Here is a 25476-nt window from a genome sequence, read left to right as displayed (position 1 = left end):
GAGCCTACCTTTAAAGGGACACTCAAGTCAAAATTAAACTTCATGATTCATATAGAGCATGCAATTTTAAACAACTTTGCCATTTTACTTCCATTAACAAAATGTGCACAGTCTTTTTATATTTACACTTTTTGAGTCACCAGCTCCTACTGAGCATGTGCAAGAATTCACAGACTATACGTATATGCATTTGTGATTGGCTGATAGCTGTCACATGATACAGGGGGAGTGGAAATAGATATAACTTTGCAAATTATTTAATAAAGATCTACTACTCATTTGAAGTTCAGACTAAGTGCTATTGCATTGTCTTCTTTTCTCCAACATAGGTGTGTCCGGTCCACGGCGTCATCCTTACTTGTGGGATATTCTCTTCCCCAACAGGAAATGGCAAAGAGCCCAGCAAAGCTGGTCACATGATCCCTCCTAGGCTCCGCCTACCCCAGTCATTCTCTTTGCCGTTGTACAGGCAACATCTCCACGGAGATGGCTTAGAGTTTTTTAGTGTTTAACTGTAGTTTTTATTATTCAATCAAGAGTTTATTTTAAAATAGTGCTGGTATGTACTATTTACTCTGAAACAGAAAAGAGATGAAGATTTCTGTTTGTATGAGGAAAATGATTTTAGCAACCGTTACTAAAATCCATGGCTGTTCCACACAGGACTGTTGAGAGGAATTAACTTCAGTTGGGGGAACAGTGAGCAGTCTCTTGCTGCTTGAGGTATGACACATTCTAACAAGACGATGTAATGCTGGAAGCTGTCATTTTCCCTATGGGATCCGGTAAGCCATGTTTATTAAGATAGTAAATAAGGGCTTCATAAGGGCTTATTAAGACTGTAGACTTTTTCTGGGCTAAATCGATTCATATATTACACATATTTAGCCTTGAGGAATCATTTAATCTGGGTATTTTGATAAGATTATATCGGCAGGCACTGTTTTAGACACCTTATTCTTTAGGGGCTTTCCCAAATCATAGGCAGAGCCTCATTTTCGCGCCGGTGTTGCGCACTTGTTTTTGAGAAGCATGGCATGCAGTCGCATGTGTGAGGAGCTCTGATACATAGAAAAGACTTTCTGAAGGCGTCATTTGGTATTGTATTCCCCTTTGGGCTTGGTTGGGTCTCAGCAAAGCAGATACCAGGGACTGTAAAGGGGTTAAAGTTAAAAACGGCTCCGGTTCCGTTATTTTAAGGGTTAAAGCTTCCAAATTTGGTGTGCAATACCTTTAAGGCTTTAAGACACTGTGGTGAAATTTTGGTGAATTTTGAACAATTCCTTCATATTTTTTCGCAATTGCAGTAATAAAGTGTGTTCAGTTTAAAATTTAAAGTGACAGTAACGGTTTTATTTTAAAACGTTTTTTGTACTTTGTTATCAAGTTTATGCCTGTTTAACATGTCTGAACTACCAGATAGACTGTGTTCTGAATGTGGGGAAGCCAGAGTTCCTTCTCATTTAAATAAATGTGATTTATGTGACAATGACAATGATGCCCAAGATGATTCCTCAAGTGAGGGGAGTAAGCATGGTACTGCATCATTCCCTCCTTCGTCTACACGAGTCTTGCCCACTCAGGAGGCCCCTAGTACATCTAGCGCGCCAATACTCCTTACTATGCAACAATTAACGGCTGTAATGGATAATTCTATCAAAAACATTTTAGCCAAAATGCCCACTTATCAGCGTAAGCGCGACTGCTCTGTTTTAGATACTGTAGAGCATGACGACGCTGATGATAATGGTTCTGAAAGGCCCCTACACCAGTCTGATGGGGCCAGGGAGGTTTTGTCTGAGGGAGAAATTTCAGATTCAGGGAAAATTTCTCAACAAGCTGAACCTGATGTGATTACATTTAAATTTAAGTTGGAACATCTCCGCGCTCTGCTTAAGGAGGTATTATCCACTCTGGATGATTGTGACAATTGAAAGGCCCGGTATACCTTTCGTCCCTCCCCCCATATTTAAAAGATTGTTTCCTATGGTCGACCCCAGAAAGGACTTATGGCAGACTGTCCCCAAGGTCGAGGGAGCGGTTTCCACTTTAAACAAACGCACCACTATACCCATAGAAGATAGTTGTGCTTTCAAAGATCCTATGGATAAAAAATTAGAAGGTTTACTTAAAAAAATGTTTGTTCAGCAGGGTTACCTTCTACAACCAATTTCATGCATTGTCCCTGTCGCTACAGCCGCGTGTTTCTGGTTCGATGAGCTGGTAAAGGCGGTCGATAGTGATTCTCCTCCTTATGAGGAGATTATGGACAGAATCAGTGCTCTCAAATTGGCTAATTCTTTCACCCTAGACGCCACTTTGCAATTGGCTAGGTTAGCGGCTAAGAATTCTGGGTTTGCTATTGTGGCGCGCAGAGCGCTTTGGTTGAAATCTTGGTCAGCTGATGCGTCTTCCAAGAACAAACTACTTAACATTCCTTTCAAGGGGAAAACGCTGTTTGGCCCTGACTTGAAAGAGATTATTTCTGATATCACTGGGGGTAAGGGCCACGCCCTTCCTCAGGATTGGCCTTTCAAGGCCAAAAATAAACCTAATTTTCGTCCCTTTCGTAGAAACGGACCAGCCCAAAGTGCTATGTCCTCTAAGCAAGAGGGTAATACTTCTCAAGCCAAGCAAGCTTGGAGACCAATGCAAGGCTGGAACAAGGGAAAGCAGGCCAAGAAACCTGCCACTGCTACCAGGACAGCATGAAATGTTGGCCCCCGATCCGGGACCGGATCTGGTGGGGGGCAGACTCTCTCTCTTCGCTCAGGCTTGGGCAAGAGATGTTCTGGATCCTTGGGCACTAGAAATAGTCTCCCAAGGTTATCTTCTGGAATTCAAGGGGCTTCCCCCAAGGGGGAGGTTCCACAGGTCTCAGTTGTCTTCAGACCACATAAAAAGACAGGCATTCTTACATTGTGTAGAAGACCTGTTAAAAATGGGAGTGATTCATCCTGTTCCATTAGGAGAACAAGGGGATGGGGTTCTACTCCAATCTGTTCATAGTTCCCAAAAAAGAGGGAACGTTCAGACCAATCTTAGATCTCAAGATCTTAAACAAGTTTCTCAAGGTTCCATCGTTCAAAATGGAAACCATTCGAACAATTCTTCCTTCCATCCAGGAAGGTCAATTCATGACCACGGTGGATTTAAAGGATGCGTATCTACATATTCCTATCCACAAGGAACATCATCGGTTCCTAAGGTTCGCATTCCTGGACAAGCATTACCAGTTCGTGGCGCTTCCTTTCGGATTAGCCACTGCTCCAAGGATTTTCACAAAGGTACTAGGGTCCCTTCTAGCGGGGCTAAGACCAAGGGGCATTGCTGTAGTACCTTATTTGGACGACATTCTGATTCAAGCGTCGTCCCTTCCTCAAGCAAAGGCTCACACGGACATCGTCCTGGCCTTTCTCAGATCTCACGGATGGAAAGTGAACGTGGAAAAGAGTTCTCTATCTCCGTCAACAAGGGTTCCCTTCTTGGGAACAATAATAGACTCCTTAGAAATGAGGATTTTTCTGACAGAGGCCAGAAAAACAAACTTCTAGACTCTTGTCGGATACTTCATTCCGTTCCTCTTCCTTCCATAGCGCAGTGCATGGAAGTGATCGGGTTGATGGTAGCGGCAATGGACATAGTTCCTTTTGCGCGCATTCATCTAAGACCATTACAACTGTGCATGCTCAGTCAGTGGAATGGGGACTATACAGACTTGTCTCCGAAGATACAAGTAAATCAGAGGACCAGAGACTCACTCCGTTGGTGGCTGTCCCTGGACAACCTGTCACAAGGGATGACCTTCCGCAGACCAGAGTGGGTCATTGTCACGACCGACGCCAGTCTGGTGGGCTGGGGCGCGGTCTGGGGATCCCTGAAAGCTCAGGGTCTTTGGTCTCGGGAAGAATCTCTTCTACCGATAAATATTCTGGAACTGAGAGCGATATTCAATGCTCTCAAGGCTTGGCCTCAGCTAGCGAGGGCCAAGTTCATACGGTTTCAATCAGACAACATGACGACTGTTGCGTACATCAACCATCAGGGGGGAACAAGGAGTTCCCTGGCGATGGAAGAAGTGACCAAAATCATTCAATGGGCGGAGACTCACTCCTGCCACCTGTCTGCAATCCACATCCCAGGAGTGGAAAATTGGGAAGCGGATTTTCTGAGTCGTCAGACATTGCATCCGGGGGAGTGGGAACTCCATCCGGAAATCTTTGCCCAAATCACTCAACTGTGGGGCATTCCAGACATGGATCTGATGGCCTCTCGTCAGAACTTCAAAGTTCCTTGCTACGGGTCCAGATCCAGGGATCCCAAGGCGACTCTAGTAGATGCACTAGTAGCACCTTGGACCTTCAAACTAGCTTATGTATTCCCGCCGTTTCCTCTCATCCCCAGGCTGGTAGCCAGGATCAATCAGGAGAGGGCGTCGGTGATCTTGATAGCTCCTGCGTGGCCACGCAGGACTTGGTATGCAGATCTGGTGAATATGTCATCGGCTCCACCATGGAAGCTACCTTTGAGACGAGACCTTCTTGTTCAAGGTCCGTTCGAACATCCGAATCTGGTCTCACTCCAGCTGACTGCTTGGAGATTGAACGCTTGATTTTATCGAAGCGAGGGTTCTCAGATTCTGTTATTGATACTCTTGTTCAGGCCAGAAAGCCTGTAACTAGAAAAATTTACCACAAAATTTGGAAAAAATATATCTGTTGGTGTGAATCTAAAGGATTCCCTTGGGACAAGGTTAAGATTCCTAAAATTCTATCCTTCCTTCAAGAAGGATTGGAAAAAGGATTATCTGCAAGTTCCTTGAAGGGACAGATTTCTGCCTTGTCTGTGTTGCTTCACAAAAAGCTGGCAGCTGTGCCAGATGTTCAAGCCTTTGTTCAGGCTCTGGTTAGAATCAAGCCTGTTTACAAACCTTTGACTCCTCCTTGGAGTCTCAACTTAGTTCTTTCAGTTCTTCAGGGGGTTCCGTTTGAACCCTTGCATTCCGTTGATATTAAGTTATTATCTTGGAAAGTTTTGTTTTTGGTTGCAATTTCTTCTGCTAGAAGAGTTTCAGAATTATCTGCTCTGCAGTGTTCTCCTCCTTATCTGGTGTTCCATGCAGATAAGGTGGTTTTACGTACTAAACCTGGTTTTCTTCCAAAAGTTGTTTCTAACAAGAACATTAACCAGGAGATTATCGTACCTTCTCTGTGTCCGAAACCAGTTTCAAAGAAGGAACGTTTGTTGCACAATTTGGATGTTGTTCGCGCTCTAAAATTCTATTTAGATGCTACAAAGGATTTTAGACAAACATCTTCCTTGTTTGTTGTTTATTCAGGTAAAAGGAGAGGTCAAAAAGCAACTTCTACCTCTCTCTCTTTTTGGATTAAAAGCATCATCAGATTGGCTTACGAGACTGCCGGACGGCAGCCTCCCGAAAGAATCACAGCTCATTCCACTAGGGCTGTGGCTTCCACATGGGCCTTCAAGAACGAGGCTTCTGTTGATCAGATATGTAGGGCAGCGACTTGGTCTTCACTGCACACTTTTACCAAATTTTACAAGTTTGATACTTTTGCTTCTTCTGAGGCTATTTTTGGGAGAAAGGTTTTGCAAGCCGTGGTGCCTTCCATCTAGGTGACCTGATTTGCTCCCTCCCATCATCCGTGTCCTAAAGCTTTGGTATTGGTTCCCACAAGTAAGGATGACGCCGTGGACCGGACACACCTATGTTGGAGAAAACAGAATTTATGTTTACCTGATAAATTACTTTCTCCAACGGTGTGTCCGGTCCACGGCCCGCCCTGGTTTTTTAATCAGGTCTGATAATTTATTTTCTTTAACTACAGTCACCACGGTATCATATGGTTTCTCCTATGCAAATATTCCTCCTTAACGTCGGTCGAATGACTGGGGTAGGCGGAGCCTAGGAGGGATCATGTGACCAGCTTTGCTGGGCTCTTTGCCATTTCCTGTTGGGGAAGAGAATATCCCACAAGTAAGGATGACGCCGTGGACCGGACACACCGTTGGAGAAAGTAATTTATCAGGTAAACATAAATTCTGTTATCATGCATTTGTTGATTATGCAAATCTACAGTGTTGACTGGTCCTTTAAAGGGAAAAGAATCCCAAATGTTTTCTTCCATGATTCAGATAGAGCATACACTTTCGAACAACTTTCTACTTTACTTATTTTATCTAATTTCGTTTGTTCTCTTTGTATCCTTTGTTGGAAAGCATACCAATGTAGGCTCAGGAGCTGGGAACTAGCTCCTGATTGGTGACTGCACATATTGTCGTTGGCTTACCGATGTGCTGAGCTAGCTCCCAGTAGTTAATTTCTGCTCCTTCATTAAAGGATACTAAGAGAATTAAGCAAATTTGATAATAAAAATAAATTGGAAAGTTGTTTAAAATTGCATGTTCTATCTGACTCATGAAAGATTAATTCACAGTCCAATTAAGAGCAATCCAACCTAGTCTTACTATTAGTGTATTTGATATAAAATAATAAATATCTGTATTATTCCAGTATATGCATGTCCTCACCCTTTCCTTACACATGTACATATTTGATTTTTTTAGATTACTCTCTAGTCTACTTTTTGTGATTCTTAACGGTTGTCTCTTTGTTTATGCCCTGCCATCTAGGAAAAGCTTTGCCAGCAGAAGTATAATGTGTCGTGCATCATGATCTTGCCTCAGTATCAGCGGCAGGGCTTCGGAAGGTTTCTGATCGACTTTAGTAAGTCTCACCATAGTGACTATCAATTTATTTGCAAGAGCAAAGCACTAAAGTGTAACTACCAGTGGGGTATTTATTGAGTATTCTTCTATTTATGGAGGTGGGTGTCCATATTTTTATGGATCACCCAGAGTATTCTAAGGAGCCTATAAACTGCATTACTGTTTATCAGAACATTTAGCATCTTCTCTCATGGTAACACTAGATACTTCAGAGGTCTTTCTGCTTATAGTAAACTGCTTCTGTGCACAACATTGCCATAGACATGCAGTCTGTTGGCTTGAAATTAAATATGGCCTACAGAACTACTACAAAGAGATCCATCAGCTTAAGTATGAGAAAAATATATATTTATAAAGCCAGTAAAAGTATTTTAGTGCTTATATAGTACCAATATAAAATATCTGTATGATTCAGAGACGGCCAGTACTGGCACCTGCATTGTGTCCATTGCATAGGTTGGACAATGCTGATCTATTTATGTACAGTTAAAAAAAAAAAAAAAAAAAAAAGTTTGTGAACCCTTTGGTGTTGAGAGGGAACCTAATGTAGCAGCAAACAGACCTCCAAAAAACTCTACAAACTGGGAAAGTCATTCATGTGTCCACTATCAGAAAAACACTGAACAATTATGGTGTTCATGGAAAGACATCACAAAGGAAATCACTTCTGTAATATATAAAAAACAAAACATTGTGGCACGTCTCAAATTTGCCCAAGACCACCTGCATGTTCCATAATGCTCCTGGGAAAATGCTATGGACAGATGAGACAAAAGTTTAACTTTTTTGCAAAAATGCACACCAACACCAAAACTCATCCCAACTGTATAGCATGATAGAGGGGAGCATTGTGGATCGGCGCTGCTTTTACTGGCTTGGGGGACTGGAGGCCTAGCAATCATTGAGAAAATTCAAAAGTGTATCAAGACATTTTACAGGAGAATGTCTGTGCAGCAGTCAATTACATCAAGCTTAAAAGAGGTTGGGTTATGTAACAAGATAATGACTCAAAGCATTCAAGTAAATCAACTGAAGAATGGCTGAAGGAGATTTGTGTTTTGTCCTGACCTTAACTCTATTGAGATCCTATGTCATGACCTGAAGAGGCCTGTGCAATCAAGAAAACCCAGAAATACTGATGAACCAAACCAGATTTGTAGAAAGGAACAGTCTAATATTCATCCTCAATGTTCTGCAAGTCTTATAAGCAGCTACAGGAAGTGCTTGGTGGACATTGTTGCTGCTTAAGGACTATCTACAAGAACCTTAAAGGGACATGAAATTTTTCTTTCATGATTCAGACAGATCATACAATTTTTAACAACTTTCCAATTTACTTCTATTATTTAATTTGCTTCCTTATTGTGTTATCCTTTGCTGAAAGCTTTATCTAGGAGAGCTTAGGAGCAGCAGAGACTCTAGATTCTAGTTGTTGATTGGTAGCTGCATATATATATATCTATTGTGATTGGCTCACCCATGAGTTCAGTTAGAAACCATTAGTGCATTGCTGCTACTTCAACAAATGATACCAAGAGAGAAAAACAGATTAGATAATAGAAGTAAATTAGAAAGTTGTTTAAAATTGTATTCTCTCTCTGAATCATGAAAGAAAAAAATAGGGTTTCATGCCCCTTTAATTAAAGGCTTCACTTGCTTTTTCCACTCTGCACTGGGAGTACTCAAGTGTCTTCAATAAAAATGTATTTGAAAAGTACAACTGTTTGTGTGTCATTAGTTAAGTCAGATTGTGTTTGTCTATAATTGTGACTTAGATGAAGATCAGACCAAATTTTTGGAGTAATCAGTGCTGACATCCAAAGGGTTCACAAATGTTTTCTTGCAACTGTATAACATACAATAGACAGTCATTTTATATATGTTTGTGTGTAATGAGCATAATATTTATTTTTTATTTCTAATTTGTGTATTTGTTCATTCTTGAAGTTGGTTGCAAAAAAGCAGGCTTAGAAGCCAGTAAAGGAACTTACCAGGGCACTGATTGGTTGGTAGGCTCTGCTTGTCAATCAGCTTAGAGTACAAGAGGGCATCTACAAATCGCTAGCTAATTGCGCACTCTAATCCTTACCTGGTGGTCTTTTAGAGGTGCCAATCTAATATAACAAAGACTAAAGCTGGCCTTTTTTTTTCTTGCTTTTTGTTAATGCCCCTTTAACATAAAAAAAATTATTATTATTTTATCCATGCCCATACCATTTGCTATTGTAGAATGCTTGAATGTTAATATGCCTTTGATATTTAAAAAATATTATGCAAAGATGACTGTTCGGCCGAGACAACACAGAGAAGTGTCCAAAGATTTTAAAATGACATAAAACACTAAATAAATGCTGAATATAATGATCATGGATTCAATAATTAGCTTGAGAATAAAATAATGGGTTCCATCATGTTGCAACTTGTTTTCGGGGATTTTAGGCAATTGTCCTTATCTCCTCTGCTGAGACCAGTTTGTAATGAGTTTATAAAGTAACATTCACTGAGTTTAATGAAATACAAAGATTCATATTCATCTTTTTTGAGAAACTTGATTCTTTTATTTTTTTTTAAATCCTTAACAGCCATTTGGGGTAAACAATAAGAAAAAAAAAGCACAGGTTAGCCATGGTTTGTAAATCACTTAGAATTAATAGATGATTAGTTTCTTCAGCTCCTTCACTAATGCTTTCATATTACCCTTTGCATCACATGTAGTCGTTACTGGGTGATTGATAATGAATTACCAAGTGTTTCAAATCACTCGGCATCCCGCTGCTGGCAGAATACTTGAATGATTTAAAAAGCGTACATCACCACTGTTGTGTTAACCCCTTCAGTGACATTGTAGTGTTGTGAGACACGGTACATGGCTAGGAATTAGATCTGCGCTGTGTGAGGTCAGACATCCCTCTCTCACCCTCTTACTTGTAACCGTTCCCTGAGGTTTTAACACAGCTTCTGCTGAACTTAACTGCCTGATCGCTGGCATGTTCATAGTTTTCACACTGTTTTTGTGAAGACAATATGTGTATATTTGACAGGGCTTCATGAGCGTATATCTGAAATCTTTGCATGTATTTGTTTGTTTGACATAGAGCTTATGATGTGGTATATAACTGATAATCATAAGATGGTATATAACTGATAATCATAAGATCAAAGCACAAGCACACACTGACAGCGGCAGTTTTAAGGTAGTGCTGGTGGTTGCTAAGCAACCCAAATCATTATTTTGGCACCCCTAATTCTTAAAGGGGACAACCTAAATTTGTAGTGTGGTTTACATTTCCTTTGCTTTATTGAGAACAGGGAGCGATAAAGGTACAGTCGGCTGCCTCTTATCTCAGTGCATTTTAACAGGTTTTCAAACTCTAAAAAGGGCTTTAAGAAGACATTAACCTGCAGGTACAACTACAGCAGCATGGTTACATCTCATCACGTTATTCGTTTTACTACAGTACCCACATATCTCTTTAAAGAAGCTCTTCTTCTTTATACTGAGCCACCATCTTGGAACGCACGTGTTGCTGCATCTTGTTCTTTCACATAGCCGTAATCTTACCGGGTGTTTGACCTTGCGCTTTGAGCTAGCTTGCACAACAGATGCACAACAGAAAGTGGAACTTTTACAATCTTGCAGTTTTTTTATGTTTAAAAGTTTTATACAAATAAAAAAAACCTCAGGGATAATAAAGAGTAATGCAGCCAATGTGAAAACATACATTCTGTATTGTGCAGTCTAAACTGAAGTGCATGATACGGCTTATTAAGACGACAGCAGTTTCACTGATAAATGTGCATCACCTCTGTCACAGGGTGTGAGAGTACTTAAACTCCAACATGGTGGCGCCCTGAGAGACCTTTTGGCAAAAGATATACATAGTTACCTATGCAAAAATTACATGCGATAATGAATCAGTCCATCTAACTGTTGCATCAGAATGCCCCTTTAAAGGAACCTGAACATAAAATGAAGCCTTCATAATAAAATTAGAGCATGCAATTTTAAAGTGACATTAAATACATTTTATAAGCATGGTATTATGGTTATTCCTTTCCTCCCTCTAGTTATAGGTGCTGCCATGTTGAAATTTGTCTTTCACTACATTCCAGTGCCGATGTGTAACTTAGGTTCCAAAATGGCAGCATCCATGTTTAGAGGGAAGTGCATGAAATGTATTTAATGTTTAATGTCCAGTTTACTTGTCTTTTCTGTTCCTAGCACCTCTGATCTTGAGCACCAAACTGTTAGTCATCTGAGCATTCCCATACAACTGTTGTGTATAATAACCCTTTAGCTGCCAGAGAGAACCACAATGCAATGGGCATAATCTTGCAGTGTGACAAACTTGTATTGCGTATAAAAACCCTTTAACTGCCAGAGAGGAAAGTAATGCAATGAGCACATTGTGACAAAATTACAATGTGAACACCAGTCATGAAGCGCTACCCAGGTTCTGAACCAAAAATGGACTGGCTCTTAAGCTTACATTGCTGCCTTTTCAAATAAAGATACCACAAGATCGAAGAAAAATTGATAATAGGAGTAAATTATAATGCTGCTTAAAATTGCATGCTCTGAATCATGAAAGAAAAAAAAATTGGCTTTCATATCCCTTAAACAATGTTTAGAGACTTCTAATATTTCTATTTAAAGGGACACCAAGGTCAAATTAAATTTTCATGATTCAGATAGAGCAGTAATTTTAAAAAACTTTCCAATTTACTTCCATTAAAAAAAATGTGCACATTCTTTTAGATTTACACTTTTTGAGTAACCAGCTCCTACTGAGCATGTGCAAGAATTCACAAACTATACATATATGCACTTGTGATTGGCTGATTGCTATCACATGGTACAGGGGGAGTGGAAATACACATAACTTTGAAATTTGCTAGAAAAAAATCTACTACTCATGTGAAGTTCAGACTAAGTGCTATTGTATTGTCTTGTTATATTGCATTTGTTTATTATGCAAATCTACTGTGTTTACTGCTCCTTTAATGTTATTTAACTTATAAAAATATGGATCCATTTATATATACACTTTGTATTAATGGATGTTTAATGACTTGTACAATTGATATATTTCAATAAACATTGGATAAAAACAAAAAAAATAGCCCAGTTATTACAAAGATGTAATAAGTAACTTACTTCTATTTAAAGGGGCAAAAACCTCAAAATTATACATGCATGTTTCAGATAGAGCATTCAATTTTAAGAGACTTTTTAATTTGCTTCCATTATCAAATGTGCTTCATTCTCTTGGTGATCATGCTTGTCTAAAAGCATATATAGATAATCGGCATCAATGCAATAGTGAGAGCTACCTGGTGATTGGTGGTTAGGCACTTATATGCCTCTTGTCATTGGCTCACCAATTGTGTTTAGTTAACTCCCTGTAGTGCACTACTGCTCTAGAGATGACTTTAAGTGTGTATTTAACCCCTTTACATGGGTTAAAAGCAGATGATTTTATTATTGCACTACTGCTTGCATAGTGTTAACAAAGATAATTTTCTTTTTGCACTTTTTATGTACATTACATTTAAGCCCTTTTAGAGCAATGATACAAATATTCATAATCAGAATAGTGATAAAATCAGTCACCCAAAAGCTCCTTGACAAATATATCACTTGACTATGTAATAGTTGTATACCTTGTTTTAAAGTGCCATAAAACATGTTGAGATCTGTGCATATCCTAAAAGGGTTAATTAAGTAAAAATTGTTTGCAAAAATAAGCAACATTAGTTCCATAGCCATGCTGTCTGGAGTAGTCTGATCCACCTCCTTATCAGTGTTTAACTTCAGAAACACGGGCATTGTATTTCACAGCAGCTTATTTGCTTCTATGCATGCTCCAGCAGATAATGACTGTACAGGGCTGGATTCTACCAAAAGCAAAGGTAGATATAGATACAGCCATAGAAGGAAATGTGTGTGGGGAGTTAAAGCTGTACAATTCAGAAACTAAAAAGAAAGGGTTAATGGCGAGGCACTGTAGTATAAATTTGCAGGTTAAGTAATTCAAGTACATATTATTATTATTATATTTTTTCTCTATCCCAACTTGTTTTATATCCCTTTTAAGCTATTTGTTTATTTAGACAAGTAACTATTGGTTCATACAGTACAAAGGAATATCATGTGAAAAAGAGTCATTGGTACACAGCTCAGAGGTTATATGTATGTAATTGCAAGAAAATAAAGGAAAGGTTTTCCTGTACTGCAATAAACTTTATTGATTATAATTTCTGCATTGCAAAATGTTCTGGTATCCAGTTTCTAGAATTTCATGTCACCCTGTCATAAACGTGTGTTTTCTAGACGGCGATTAAATGATTGGAGGCTAACGGTGCAGTATGAACATTGTGCGGTTATCGGACCGTATCAGTGAACTGCTTTGTCAGTCTACTGTAGCTGACAGGGAGCATTGGAGCATCGCTGCTACAGAAATGTGACCATTTTGTGTCACAGCTTAGCAGGGCCGCCATCAGGGGATGACGGGGGTGACTCCGTCAGGGGCCCAATGGGCCAGGGGGGCCCCATGAGGCAAGAATAACTTATTTAAAAAAAAAAAATATATATATATATATATATATATATATATTTTGTTTACATTTTGGCAGCCACCAGAGGATACTGCAGCAGAGTGCTATTGAGTGTGGGAAATGTTATAAAGTAAAGCATTAGCATTTGAGGATTTCTGAGTGTGCACTAAACCACCATGCACAGTGTGAGACAGACTTGGCACTTAAGTTTCTACAGTGTGTGCCTGAGTCAGATGGTAGATCACTTTCATTTGCAGAGGAGGTAGGACTTACTTAGTAAATGTTTTTTATTTCTTTGTGCAATTTTCGGATTTAAACTTTAGTGTGGTAGTAGTTGTATGGTGGGGCCAGGTTTTTTTTTTTTTAGCAATGTATTTAACATTATTTGACAATGCTGTAGAAATTCTATATTTAAGCCATGCAGAAATGTTTCCTCCTCAATACACAAATGGTAGGTGCCCTTTTGACAGATATGAGTTTTTTTATTAATATATATTTTAATTACATTCCAGTTTACTGCCCCTTTATGCAAGGACTTTCCAGATGCAAGGAGGCATTTTATCTAAGATTTTTACATCTGCATAAAATGGTATACTCTCAGACTAAGATTGTTCAGTGTTTGGAATGACAGGTTAACTTAACACTGTTCAGTTTACACTACAGCTAACTTAATTTTGAAATACATACAAACAAGCCTTAAAGGGACAGTCAACACCAGAATTGTTGTTGTTGTTGTTTTAAAAGAAAGATAATCCCTTTATTACCCATTCCACAGTTTTGCATAACCAACACTGTTATAGAAATACTTTTTACCTCGGTGATTACCTTGTATCTAAGCCTCTGCAGACTGCCCCCTTATTTCAGTTCTTTTGACAGACTTGCATTTTAGCCAATCAGTGCTGGCTCCAGGGTAACTTCACGTGCATAAGCGCAATGTTATCTATATGAAACACATGAACTAATGCCCTCTAGTGGTCAAAATGCATTCAGATTAGAGGCAGTCTTCAATGTCTAAGAAATTAGCATATAAACCTCCTAGAATTAGCTTTCAATTAAAGGGACATTATACACTCATTTTTTCTTTGCATAAATGTTTTGTAGATGATCTATTTATATAGCCCATAAAGTTTTCTTTTTAAAAAAATGTATAGTTTTGCTTATTTTTAAATAACATTGCTCTGATTTTCAGACTCCTAACCAAGCCCCAAAGTTTTATGTGAATACCGTCAGCTACCTTCTCCAGCTTGCTCCTGTTTATGTAAAGGGTCTTTTCATATGCAAAAGAAGGGGGAGGGGGGAGTGTCTTATTTCCCACTTGCAGTGGGCGTTCCAACCGCCTTTTCAACAGAGCTAAACTTAGAACTTCTAATTAAGTTTTAAAACAGTTTTATACTGGATTTTTATATCCGTATCTGTGCATCTTATTATTTATAGTAGTGTCTATTACATGCCGTTTTATGAGTGTCTCTGAGTGTGTATGTCTTTTTCTGTGGGTCTCTCTGTGAGGGTGGGTGTGTATGTCTTTGTGCATTTTCTGGGGATGTCTGTGAGGGTGTGTACATATGTCTGTGCTTTTCCTATGGGTGTCTCTGTGAGAGTGTGTGTATGTATGCCTGTGTATTTTCTATAGATGCCTCTGTGAGGGTGGCTGTGTATGTCTTTGTGTGTTTTCTATGGATGTCTCTGTGAGGGTGTGTATGTATGTTTGTGTTTTCTGTGGATGTCTCTGTGAGGGTGTGTGTGTATGCCTTTGTATTTTCTGTGGGTGTTTCTGTGAGGGTGTGTGTATGTCTTTGTGTGTTTTCTGTGGATATCTGTGAGGGTGTGTGTGTGTATATGTATGCCTTTGTGCGTTTTATGTGGTTGTCTCCCTGTGTGTGTATGTCTTTGTGTGTTTTCTGTGGGTGTCTCTCTGTGTGTGTGTATGTCTTTGTGTGCTTTCTGAGACTGTCTCTGTCAGTGTTTCCTTGGGTGTATGTGCGAGTTTGTGTGTGTGTCCATTGTCTGTTCCTTTTTAGGACATTTTGACCTTAACTAATGAGACCTTTTCGTAAGTCACCAATCCACCATTTAACCTTTCAATTATTGTTTAGGCAGTTCAGGGCCCTTCCTTTCAGCCACTGCATGCTGTTGTCATCATTTAGTTGTCATCTTCCTTGACAAAAAGAAAATCAGAACTCCATATTTTGTTTTGTAAATCTCCTTTTTTGACAAAACTGTAGTCTACCTCATTACTTGTCAGGTCAATGTAAAAAGTGCTGAGTGTATGTTTGGGTGTCTGAGTGTGTATGTGTATTTACTTTGCATGTCTGCTAGTGTCTGTATGTGAATCCTTATGTGTGAGTGTGTGTTTCAGTGTATGAGTGTGTATGTGTGTTTCTGTGTTTGTGTGTTACTACCTTTACAACATTTCCAAGTTTGACTACACCTAAGAATAAAGTGCATATACGTTTTAGTTATTTGTTTAAAAATTGCACATGTCAAAGGGGGGGGGGGTGATCAATGGTTAAGTCAGGGGCCCCAAAATTTCTAGTGGCGGCTCTGCAGCTTAGAGACAGAATGTCAGGGTACTACGTGTCTGACATTATTTGTTAGAGCAATGATTTCATGTCCTACGTATGATCTAAAAATGGCTTTTGTAGCAGAGCAGAGTATTGAAAACTGGGGATAGATCTTCTGTTATTGCTTTGCATCACAGTCGGGTGATCTTATTCAGGCAGTGATAAGTTACGTGAAACTGATAAAGTAGTGAGTTGGTGTTGCATTTTTTGGATTAGGCTGGTTATGTTTCTATTTGGTCTTGATCATTCTCAAACTGCACTGCTATTGGTAAATGACCAAATAGATCCTGCAACTAGAAGAGAGACTTTTGCTTTGTGTTTTATGTAGTGGTGATATATTTTAAGGTTAGGGTGTATCAGGGGTCCAGAAGATGGTACTGATACTTCTAATATAAAAATTGTTTAGTTCTCATGGTTTTCTTCGTTGAAGAGATACCTTGGAGAGAAATGATAAAGTGATAGATGTATAAATGTTATAGTGGGAAAGGCTGTGATGAATCAAAGGGGATATAACATGACATTTAAAAAATATCTTCTGTTGAACCCTGATTAAGAAATTGCAGTACATAGTAATGTTTTGCCTACTGCCATATTTTCTGCAGTGCCAGGCATACTTGCCAATCAAAAAACACATGGCATTAAACACCACGTTGGTGGATCAAGTTCATATAGCCTGAAACATATAAAATACAGACGACATAAAATCTAGAAACAAAAGCTGATATTTTTTTAGATTTATATTAAAACGTCATGTAGCAGTCAACATATAAACTGTTTATGGGATATTTTGCCCCCTTAAACAAAATGTCATCCATCTCATTTCCTGAAAAGGAGTCATTTTCAGTTCTAGTTTTCCTAGGGTACAATTATATTTTGCGCATTGACTTGCCTTGTATTCTGTAATTTGATGACACTAATTGCATTATCTATGTAACAATTCGACAGAAGTCAGTTGGTTTAGTTTTGATTAAGACAGAGCATTCCATTTTAAACAACGCTCCAATTTACTTCAAAAATCAAATTTTGGTTTCTGTCTTTTGGTTTCCTTTGTTAAAGGAGCAGCAGTACACTACTGGGAGCTAGCTGAAAACACAAAGTGTGCCAATGACAAGAGACATATGTGTAGCCCACAATCACCAGCTAGCTCACAGCAGTGCAATAATGCTCCTGGGTCTACCTAGGTATGCTTTTAAACAAATGATTCTAAGAGAATGAAGCAAAAGAAGATAATTAAAATAAATTGTGGTTATTTAAAAAGCAGCATGCTGTATCTGGATCATAAAAGTTTAATTTTGACTTTAGTTTCTCCTTAACATAAAAAAAACTTTACCGCATTAAAGCCATTGAAATGTTTAAATGATAAAGCGTGTCTGTTCTGTTACTATAAATTAAGTCATTCGTGAGCAGAGCCTTCCCATCAAAAAAATATTTTGTAATGTAAAAATCAATTATTTCATTCTTAAAGCATTACTATTTTTTTTCCCCAGTGTGAACGAGACCATTATTTGCTATGTTTATGACAACTTTGTGTAATTGTGTTGTTTTTCTTTGTCACGCATGAGCACAAGTAAATTCTCCTTACGTCCTGCACAGGTTATCTGCTGTCCCGGCGCGAGGGGCAGACAGGCTCGCCAGAGAAGCCCCTGTCAGACTTGGGTCGCCTGTCTTACTTGGCATACTGGAAGAGTGTTATTATTGATTATCTTTCTACCCATTTGGAAAAGCAGATCAGTGTAAAAGCTCTGAGCCGTGCCACTGGGATGTGTCCACATGACATTGCCACCACCCTGCAGCATCTAAACATGATAGATCGACGTGGGGACAGGTGAGCGATAGGAAGATAAATAATACAAGCCTTTTATATACCAAGGCTGTTCTGTTGCAATGAAATATATTACAGCCATACTGCAGAAGTTGTCAGTATTGCTGAGCACCTCTGTTGTAGGTATATGAAAGCTAATTACCTGGCACATAATAGTGTCACAGTAAACACCTTTTAGTTATGACATTTCTGTTGTGTTGCTATAGAATAACATATCAGCCAAGTCTTAATGTCAAATTAACATCCTTTTTTACTGCAATTATTTATCAATTGCCAAACTCTGCCAACTATTTGCCTTATTTGGAGGAGGCAATCTGGGCATCTGCAGACAACACCATTATGGTAAAGTTAGTAAAAGTGTAATTGTTTTGCAGTTATCAGTCAAAGTCAATTAAGGACAGATATGTAGCAGGGTTATCCTTGATATCTCAGCAGGGGGCATTTTAAGGCCCGACACGTAGGAATTGCTCTATTTTCAGATCTAAATTATATAATAATAATGAAAATATATTGCAAAGTTGTACATTACACGTAGCTAAATATTTTATATAAAAATCTAAAGGTATTTACTGTCCATTTAACATTAAAAAAAAATAACAAAAAGATTGTGTATTGCAAGAATGATCAGTGATTCTACTATGTAAATATTACTAAATGGGTCTATTCTAAAACTTCACTGTATTAACAGATTTGTGATTATTCGACGGGAAAAACTCATAGCAAGTCACATAGGAAAGGCAAAAACGCGATCTCATGTCAATGAGGTAGACCCAGAGTGTCTCAGGTGGACACCGGTTATCATCTCTAATGCCGCTGTCTCTGAGGAAGAGCGAGAAGCTGAAAAGGAGGTAAATGGAAGCAAATTACAAAAAGGACTCATAAACCAACACAACAAATCAAATGTATTGGGTTTAGACTTTATTTACAGTTTGTTATAGTATTAAAATACACACAACTTTAATGGGGAATTCATCATGTGTTAAAGGGACAGTGTATTGTATCCTTTGTTCTGGTTGGAGTGTATTAAATTGTTTACAAATTGCTCCTTTTATGTTTATTTTGTCATTTGAAATAGCAACTTTTGTCTGTTGTATCCCCGCCTATACTAAATATTTCAGTGGTTATAGCATAGTTATGTAAACAAGGAGGTTTAGAAGTAATTGCTCTCCCAGTGGAAGGTGGGACAGAGATAATAAAATAAGTATTGGTCTCACTGTGTAAAGAGAGGTAAGATAAGGAAGATTTTGTGTAAATATACAGAGATAAGCTAATGAGGTCTGCTCTCCCTGGAAGATCTGGCCATTTCATTGGGTTGTGGTTTCAATTATCAGAGACGGCTAGTTCATATATATGATTAAACCTAATTTCCCATTTTATGTTGTTGATTTTTTGTAATCTTATTTGATTATTTAAAGTGATTATATAGCCCCTACATTTCTTTCTAATGACACAATGAGTCCACGGATCATCTAATTACTATTGGGATATTCACCTCCTGGCCAGCAGGAGGCGGCAAAGAGCACCACAGCAAAGCTGTTAAATATCACCCCCTTTCTATCCAACCCCAGTCATTCTCTTTGCCTACGTTAGTGTAAGGAAGTGGTAGTTAGGTGTCTGAAAAGATTCTTCAATAAAGAGTTTATTTTATTTGCAGTACTAGTATGTGCTGTTTTTACTCCAGGGTGTAGCTGTAGTCCATTTCAGTCTCTTCAGTAGAGCATTGGTGGCTTTTAAGCAAAGGGAACTTGTGGGACATAATTCTCACTGCGCCTCCCTCATATTTAAATAAAAGTTGCTACCCTTATTATTATTTTCCACAGGTCAATGTGAGGGAAAGGACCTCTCCAAACCTAGTGAGCTGCCTTGCTGCCAGGCAGATTTATTGAGGTAAGTGGTAATTTATTCTTTAAGGAAAAGACATGGCACTTTACTATTTCCCTGACAGGGATTTTTAATATATTACTCCTAGTGTTGTAAGGGGGGTTATTAATGACAGGGGACTTGAGGAGAACTTGGCTCATTTTGGTGGTTTTATTAACGTTTTTGCATTAAGATGTCTGCTGAGACGTTATTTTTGACATGCCCACGATGGGCGCGGCTTGTGTGAGGTACAAATTTATCTATTGCGCAATTTCTTATATTCTAACTTCCTGTGTATGGAGGAGAGTTATCTGTATCTTATCGTTTTTCAAGTTTAACTGTCATTTGTTAGCCTGTCATTACTGAAACAGCTCCAGTTTGGATTCAGGTTTTAAAAAATAAAGCAGTTTCTTTTTAAATAGATACCTCAGCAAAGCTATTGCTGCCTCAGAGACTGTAGAGACTGTTTGAGGTGTTATTGAGACATTTTTATTACTCAATATCTTGTAAAATAAAGCAGTTTCGTTTTTTGTATTTGTTCAAAAAATAAAGCAGTTTCGTTTTAAAATATAAAGAAACAGTAAAAAAAAATTCTTTATTTAAATTGTTCATATTTTAATTATTTATATTTATTCTGTTAAGATGGACAAAGACTCTGTTACAGATTACAGATGTCCTTTATGTTTGAATGCTAATATTGAACCACCAATTCCTTTTTGTTCCTCATGTGTTGAGAGAACATTAAATCTTAAAGGATAGATTTTTTTGAGCCTATATTGTCTAAGAAGATGTTTACCATTGATGACTCTATCAAGGGGTCTTGGAAAACGGTCCCCAAGGTGGAAGGGGCAATTTCCACTTTAGCTAAGAGAACTACTATTCCCATAGAGGATAGCTGTTCTATTAAGGACCCTATGGATAAGAAACTGGAGGGTTTTCTTAAGAAAATGTATGTTCACCAGGGTTTACAATGGCAACCTGCGGTGTGTATTGCTACCGTTTCTAGCACGGCGGCATACTGGTTTGATGCGTTTTCTGATTGCTTTCAAACAGACATTCCACTTGAAGAGATCCAGGACAGGATCAGGGCTCTTAAATTGGGCAATTATTTCATTTCTGATGCTTCCCTTTAAGTTATCAAGTTGGGAGCAGAGATTTCTAGTTTTGCCATTCTGGCTCAAAGAGCTTTATGGCTGAAATCTTGGTCTGCAGATGTGTCTTCTAAGTCTAAGCTTTTGTCTATTCCTTACAAGGGTAAGACCTTGTTTGGCCCAGCTTTGGCTGAGATTATTTCAGACATTACAAGAGGAAAGGGTAATTTCCTTCCTCAGGATAAGAACTCTAAGCAGAACGGACGTCCGAGTAATTTTCGTTCCTTTTCGAAACTTCAAAGGTAAACCTTCCTCTCCCTCTACAAAACATTTAAGACTTTTCCCCCCAGGGGCTGATTTCTTCTCTCAAGATTATCTGTAGACCAGATAAAAAGAGAGGTGTTCTTACGTTGTGTTCGGGATCTATCCGAAATGGGAGTGATAGTTCCTGTTCCAGTACAGGAGCAGGGTCTGGGATTTTACTCCAATCTGTTTGTGGTTCCCAAGAAAGAGGGAACCTTCAGACCAATCTTGGATCTCAAGAGTCTAAACAAATTCCTCAGAATACCGTCCTTCAAAATGGAAACTATTCGTTCCATTTTTTCCTTAGTTCAAGAGGGTCAATTTATGACAACAGTAGATTTAAAGGATGCGTAATTTCATGTTCCCATCCACAGGGATCATCACAAGTTTCTGAGATTTGCTTTTCTCCACAGACACTTCCAGTTTGTGGCTCTTCCTTTCGGACTAGCTACAGCTCCCAGAATTTTTTCTAAAGTTCTGGGATCTCTGTTGGCAGTGCTCCGGTTACAGGGTATTGCAGTGGCGCCTTATCTGGACGACTTTCTGGTTCAGGCCCAGGCTTTTCATCTAGCAAGCTCCCACACTGAGATGCTTGTATCCTTCCTGCGCTCTCACGGTTGGAAGGTGAATCTGGAAAAGAGTTCCTTAATTCCATCTACAAGGGTAGTCTTTTTGGGAACCATAATAGATTCCGTTTTGATGAAAATATTTCTGATGGAGGTCAGAAAATCCAAGATTTTCTAATCTTGTCCGTCTCTTCAGTCCTCTCCTCAGCCATCAGTGGATCAATGTATGGAGGTAATCGGTCTCATGGTAGCCGCCATGGATATTATTCCTTTTGCTCGTTTCCATCTCAGACCTCTGCAGTTATGCATGCCCGGACAGTTGAATGGGGATTACGCGGATCTGTCTCCACAAATTAATTTGGATCAGATGACAAGAGATTCTCTTCCTTGGTGGTTGTCTCAGGATCATCTCTCCCAGGGAACCTGTTTTCGCAGACCTATCTGGGTGATAGTGACTATGGACGTCAGTCTAACAGGTTGGGGAGCAGTCTTTGGCCTTCTAAGGGCTCAGGGGATATGGACTTGGGAAGAATCTGTTCTCCCCATAAACATTCTAGAGCTAAGAGCAATCGTCAGTGCTCTTCTGGCCTGGCCTCAGTTAGCTTCTGCCGGGTTTATCAGATTTCAGTCGGACAACATAACCTCAGTGGCTTACATCAACCATCAGGGTGGAACTCTGAGTTCTTTGGCCATGAAAGAGGTGTCTAAGATTATTCAGTGGGCGGAGACCCACAACTATTGTCTATCTGCAATCCACATTCCAGGAGTGGACAATTGAGAAGCGGATTTTCTGACCAGACAGACCTTTCACCCGGGGGAATGGGAATTGCATCCGGAAGTGTTTTCCAACTTGATTCTCAAATGGGGACTGCCGGATCTAGATCTCATGGCATCTCGTCAGAATGCCAAGCTCCCGAGGTATGGGACGAGGTCCAGGGACCCTCAGGCGGTTCTGATAGATGCTCTGGCAGTTCCTTGCAAATTCAATCTTACATACCTATTTCCTCCATTCGCTCTCCTTCCTCGGGTCATTGCTCGGATCAAGCAAGATAGGGCGTCAGTGATTCTCATTGCTCCGGCGTGGCCTTGCAGGATTTGGTATGCACACCTAGTGGAGATGTCATCTCTCCCTCCTTAGAAACTTCCTCTAAGAAAGGACCTTCTACTTCAAGGGCCCTTCCTTCATCCAAATCTAGTTTCTCTGAAGCTGACTGCTTGGAGATTGAACACTTAATTTTATCTAAGCGTGATTTTTCAGATCAGGTCATTGAGACTACGATTCAGGCTCGCAAGCCTGTTACCTGGAAAACTTACCATGAGATTTGGCGTAAATACTGTATCTGTATTGGTGCGATTCCAAAGGCTACTCTTGGAGTAGAGTTCTGATTCCTAGGATTTTATCTTTTCTCCAAGAGGGTATGGAGAAGGGGTTATCGGCAAGCTCCTTGAAAGGTCAAATTTCTGCCTTATCTATTTTGCTACATAAACGTCTGGCAGAGGTACCAGATGTTCAATAGTTCTGTCAGGCCTTAGTCAGAATCAGACCTGTGTTCAAACCTGTTACTCCTCCCTGGAGTCTTAATCTTGTTCTTAAGGTTCTTCAGCAGGCTCATTTTGAACCTATGCATTCCTTAGATATTAAGTTGTTATCTTGGAAGGTTTTGTTTCTTGTTGCTATTTCTTCTGCTCGTAGAGTCTCTTAACTCTCGGCTCTACAGCATGAGTCTCCCTATCTTATCTTTCACTCGGATAAGGTTGTTTTACGTACTAATTTGGGTTTTCTTCCTAAAGTAGTTTCAGATCGGAAGATTAATCAGGAGATTGTTGTTCCTTCTTTATGTCCTAATCCTTCTTCTCATAAGGAACATCTTCTGCACAACCTAGACATGGTTCGTGCTCTGAAATTCTATTTACAGGCGACTAAGGATTTTCGTCCGTCTTCTGCTCTGTAGTTTTCTCTGGGAAACATAAGGGGCAGAAAGCTACGGCTACTTCTCTTTCTTTGTGGCTGAAGAGTATAATTCGGTTCGCCTATGAAACTCCTGGACAGCAGCCTCCTGAGAAGGTTACAGCTCATTCTACGAGGGCTGTTTCCTCTTCCTGGGCATTCAAAAATGAAGCTTCTGTAGAACAGATTTGCAAGGCTGCAACTTGGTCCTCTCTACATACTTTTTCAAAATTCTATAAGTTTGATACTTTTGCCTCGGCTGAGGCTTCCTTTGGGAGAAAGGTTCTTCAAGCAGTGGTGCCTTCTGTTTAGGGTCCCTGTCTTGTCCCTCCCTTATCATCTGTGTCTTCTAGCTTGGGTATTGATTCCCAATAGTAATCATTGTGTCATTAGAAAGAAAACAAAATTTATGCTTACCTGATAAATATCTTTCTTGACACGATGAGTCCACGGCCCACCCTGTTTTTGATGACAGGATATTTTTTGTTATGTTATAAACCTCAGGCACCTCTGCACCTTGTTGCTTCCTTTCTCTCCTTTACTTCAGTCGAATTACTACAGTTGGATAGAAAGGAGGTGATATTTACCAGCTCTGCTGTGGTGCTCTTTCCCGCCTATTAAAATATTATGTATTTTTTTCTTTTCAAAGCTTCAACATAGTTTGTTTATCATTTTAATGACTGTAATATTGCTTTAATGTAAGCGGAGGCAACCAGAAAAGAAAGTGTGAATTGTGCTGCTTCTTTTTGTTTTACCAATTTAAAGACATAAGTTGACTTTGCAGACATGTAATTACATTCTTGCTTGTATTTGTTCACACCCCGCAGGCAGAGCGTCTTATGGAACAAGCGAGCTGTGGTGAAAGGGAGTACCAGCATCTCCACTCCTCCCGCTCTCACTCAAAGCAGTCGCCAACCAAGGAACCACCTGTGACCAAGTATCTGCTCACGTCAGAGAGCACATCTTTACCCGCAGAGAGTAGGGCTCCCACTGAATCTACCAAGGCAAGCAGCGAGGAAGAGGAAGACGAAGAGAGGAGTCAGGAATCATCACTCCTTAAACTGACCAAACCCTTCACTCTTGCAGTCAAGAGAAAGGTAAGCACTCAAATGTCAATGTGTGTTCTATCATTGTATCACGTGCAGCAATGTACCCATTTTTGTTGTTTCACCTTTAACACCTTAACGAACAGTAACGTACCCTGTATGTCGCTGGTCTTTCAATGGGGTTTGCTTTTTTAATAAGGCGGCTCTTGCTGACTCAATGGGGTTTGCCCTATTAAAGGGCCTTCTGGAGGGTGGTTGTAGTAGTGCACTCTTGCTGGCAACGGCGAGACCCACGCAATTATGGGTTGAAAAACCCTTTAAGGACCAGCGGCGTACAGGGTATTTAGTGGTCGTTATGGGGTTAAAAATATTACCATTTTATGCATGTTTGTTTGTTTTTAATGTCCTTATCAGCCAGCCAACTGATACTTTTCTGCAGTGTTAGGGCCCAGTGATCTAAGGCTCTCCGCTCTGGCGAGATGATCTAAGACATCTCTTTAGTGCTGTGAGCTCACTCAAAGAATTTGTGATGCAGATTTTTAACTTGAGAGCTCTTTATCTCTCCATGCAGAGCTCAGGAAGGAGAGACATGCATATTGCAATATAATTCTTAAAAAAAAGCCCCCAAAGAGTGTGGGAGATTTTTCTCCATACCGGCGAGTATTTGATCTGGCCCTTAGTCTCATTATACGTTTTAACTGTTTTTACTGAATAGTAATTTCTAACATGCTGCTTATTATATGCATAATAGAAGAACATTACATACAGCGTCCTTTGTTGTGCAGAAATAGTTTATTGACCGTATCTAGAAGAAGTAGTCATTTTTTTTTAGGTTTCTAATTGTGGATTTTGAAATTTGGTGGGGGTTTTAAGTGCAGGTTTTACAGGCAAACCAGTCTTTAGACAAATTAGCTAATGTGAATAGAATAAATTTAGCTATGTATTTTTTTATTTGAGTGGAATGATTTTGT

General features: G+C 39.4%; 1 protein-coding gene across 3 annotated transcripts in view; it reads left to right on the top strand.

The window, feature by feature from the left end:
• Positions 1–25476, top strand: part of KAT6B (lysine acetyltransferase 6B) — a 290388-nt gene that overhangs the window by 233274 nt on the left and 31638 nt on the right. For all 3 annotated transcript variants that reach the window (XM_053692145.1, XM_053692144.1, XM_053692146.1), the window contains 4 exons: positions 6655–6748; positions 17463–17694; positions 18380–18539; positions 24287–24556. In XM_053692145.1, coding sequence (XP_053548120.1) covers positions 6655–6748; positions 17463–17694; positions 18380–18539; positions 24287–24556 — 756 coding nt within the window. The remainder of the gene's footprint in view (positions 1–6654; positions 6749–17462; positions 17695–18379; positions 18540–24286; positions 24557–25476) is intronic.

The sequence above is a fragment of the Bombina bombina genome, chromosome 9, assembly GCF_027579735.1.
Source record: "Bombina bombina isolate aBomBom1 chromosome 9, aBomBom1.pri, whole genome shotgun sequence".
Taxonomy (NCBI): domain Eukaryota; kingdom Metazoa; phylum Chordata; class Amphibia; order Anura; family Bombinatoridae; genus Bombina; species Bombina bombina.
The sequence above is the reverse complement of the archived record's forward strand: the minus strand, read 5'-3'. Positions and strand labels throughout refer to the sequence as shown.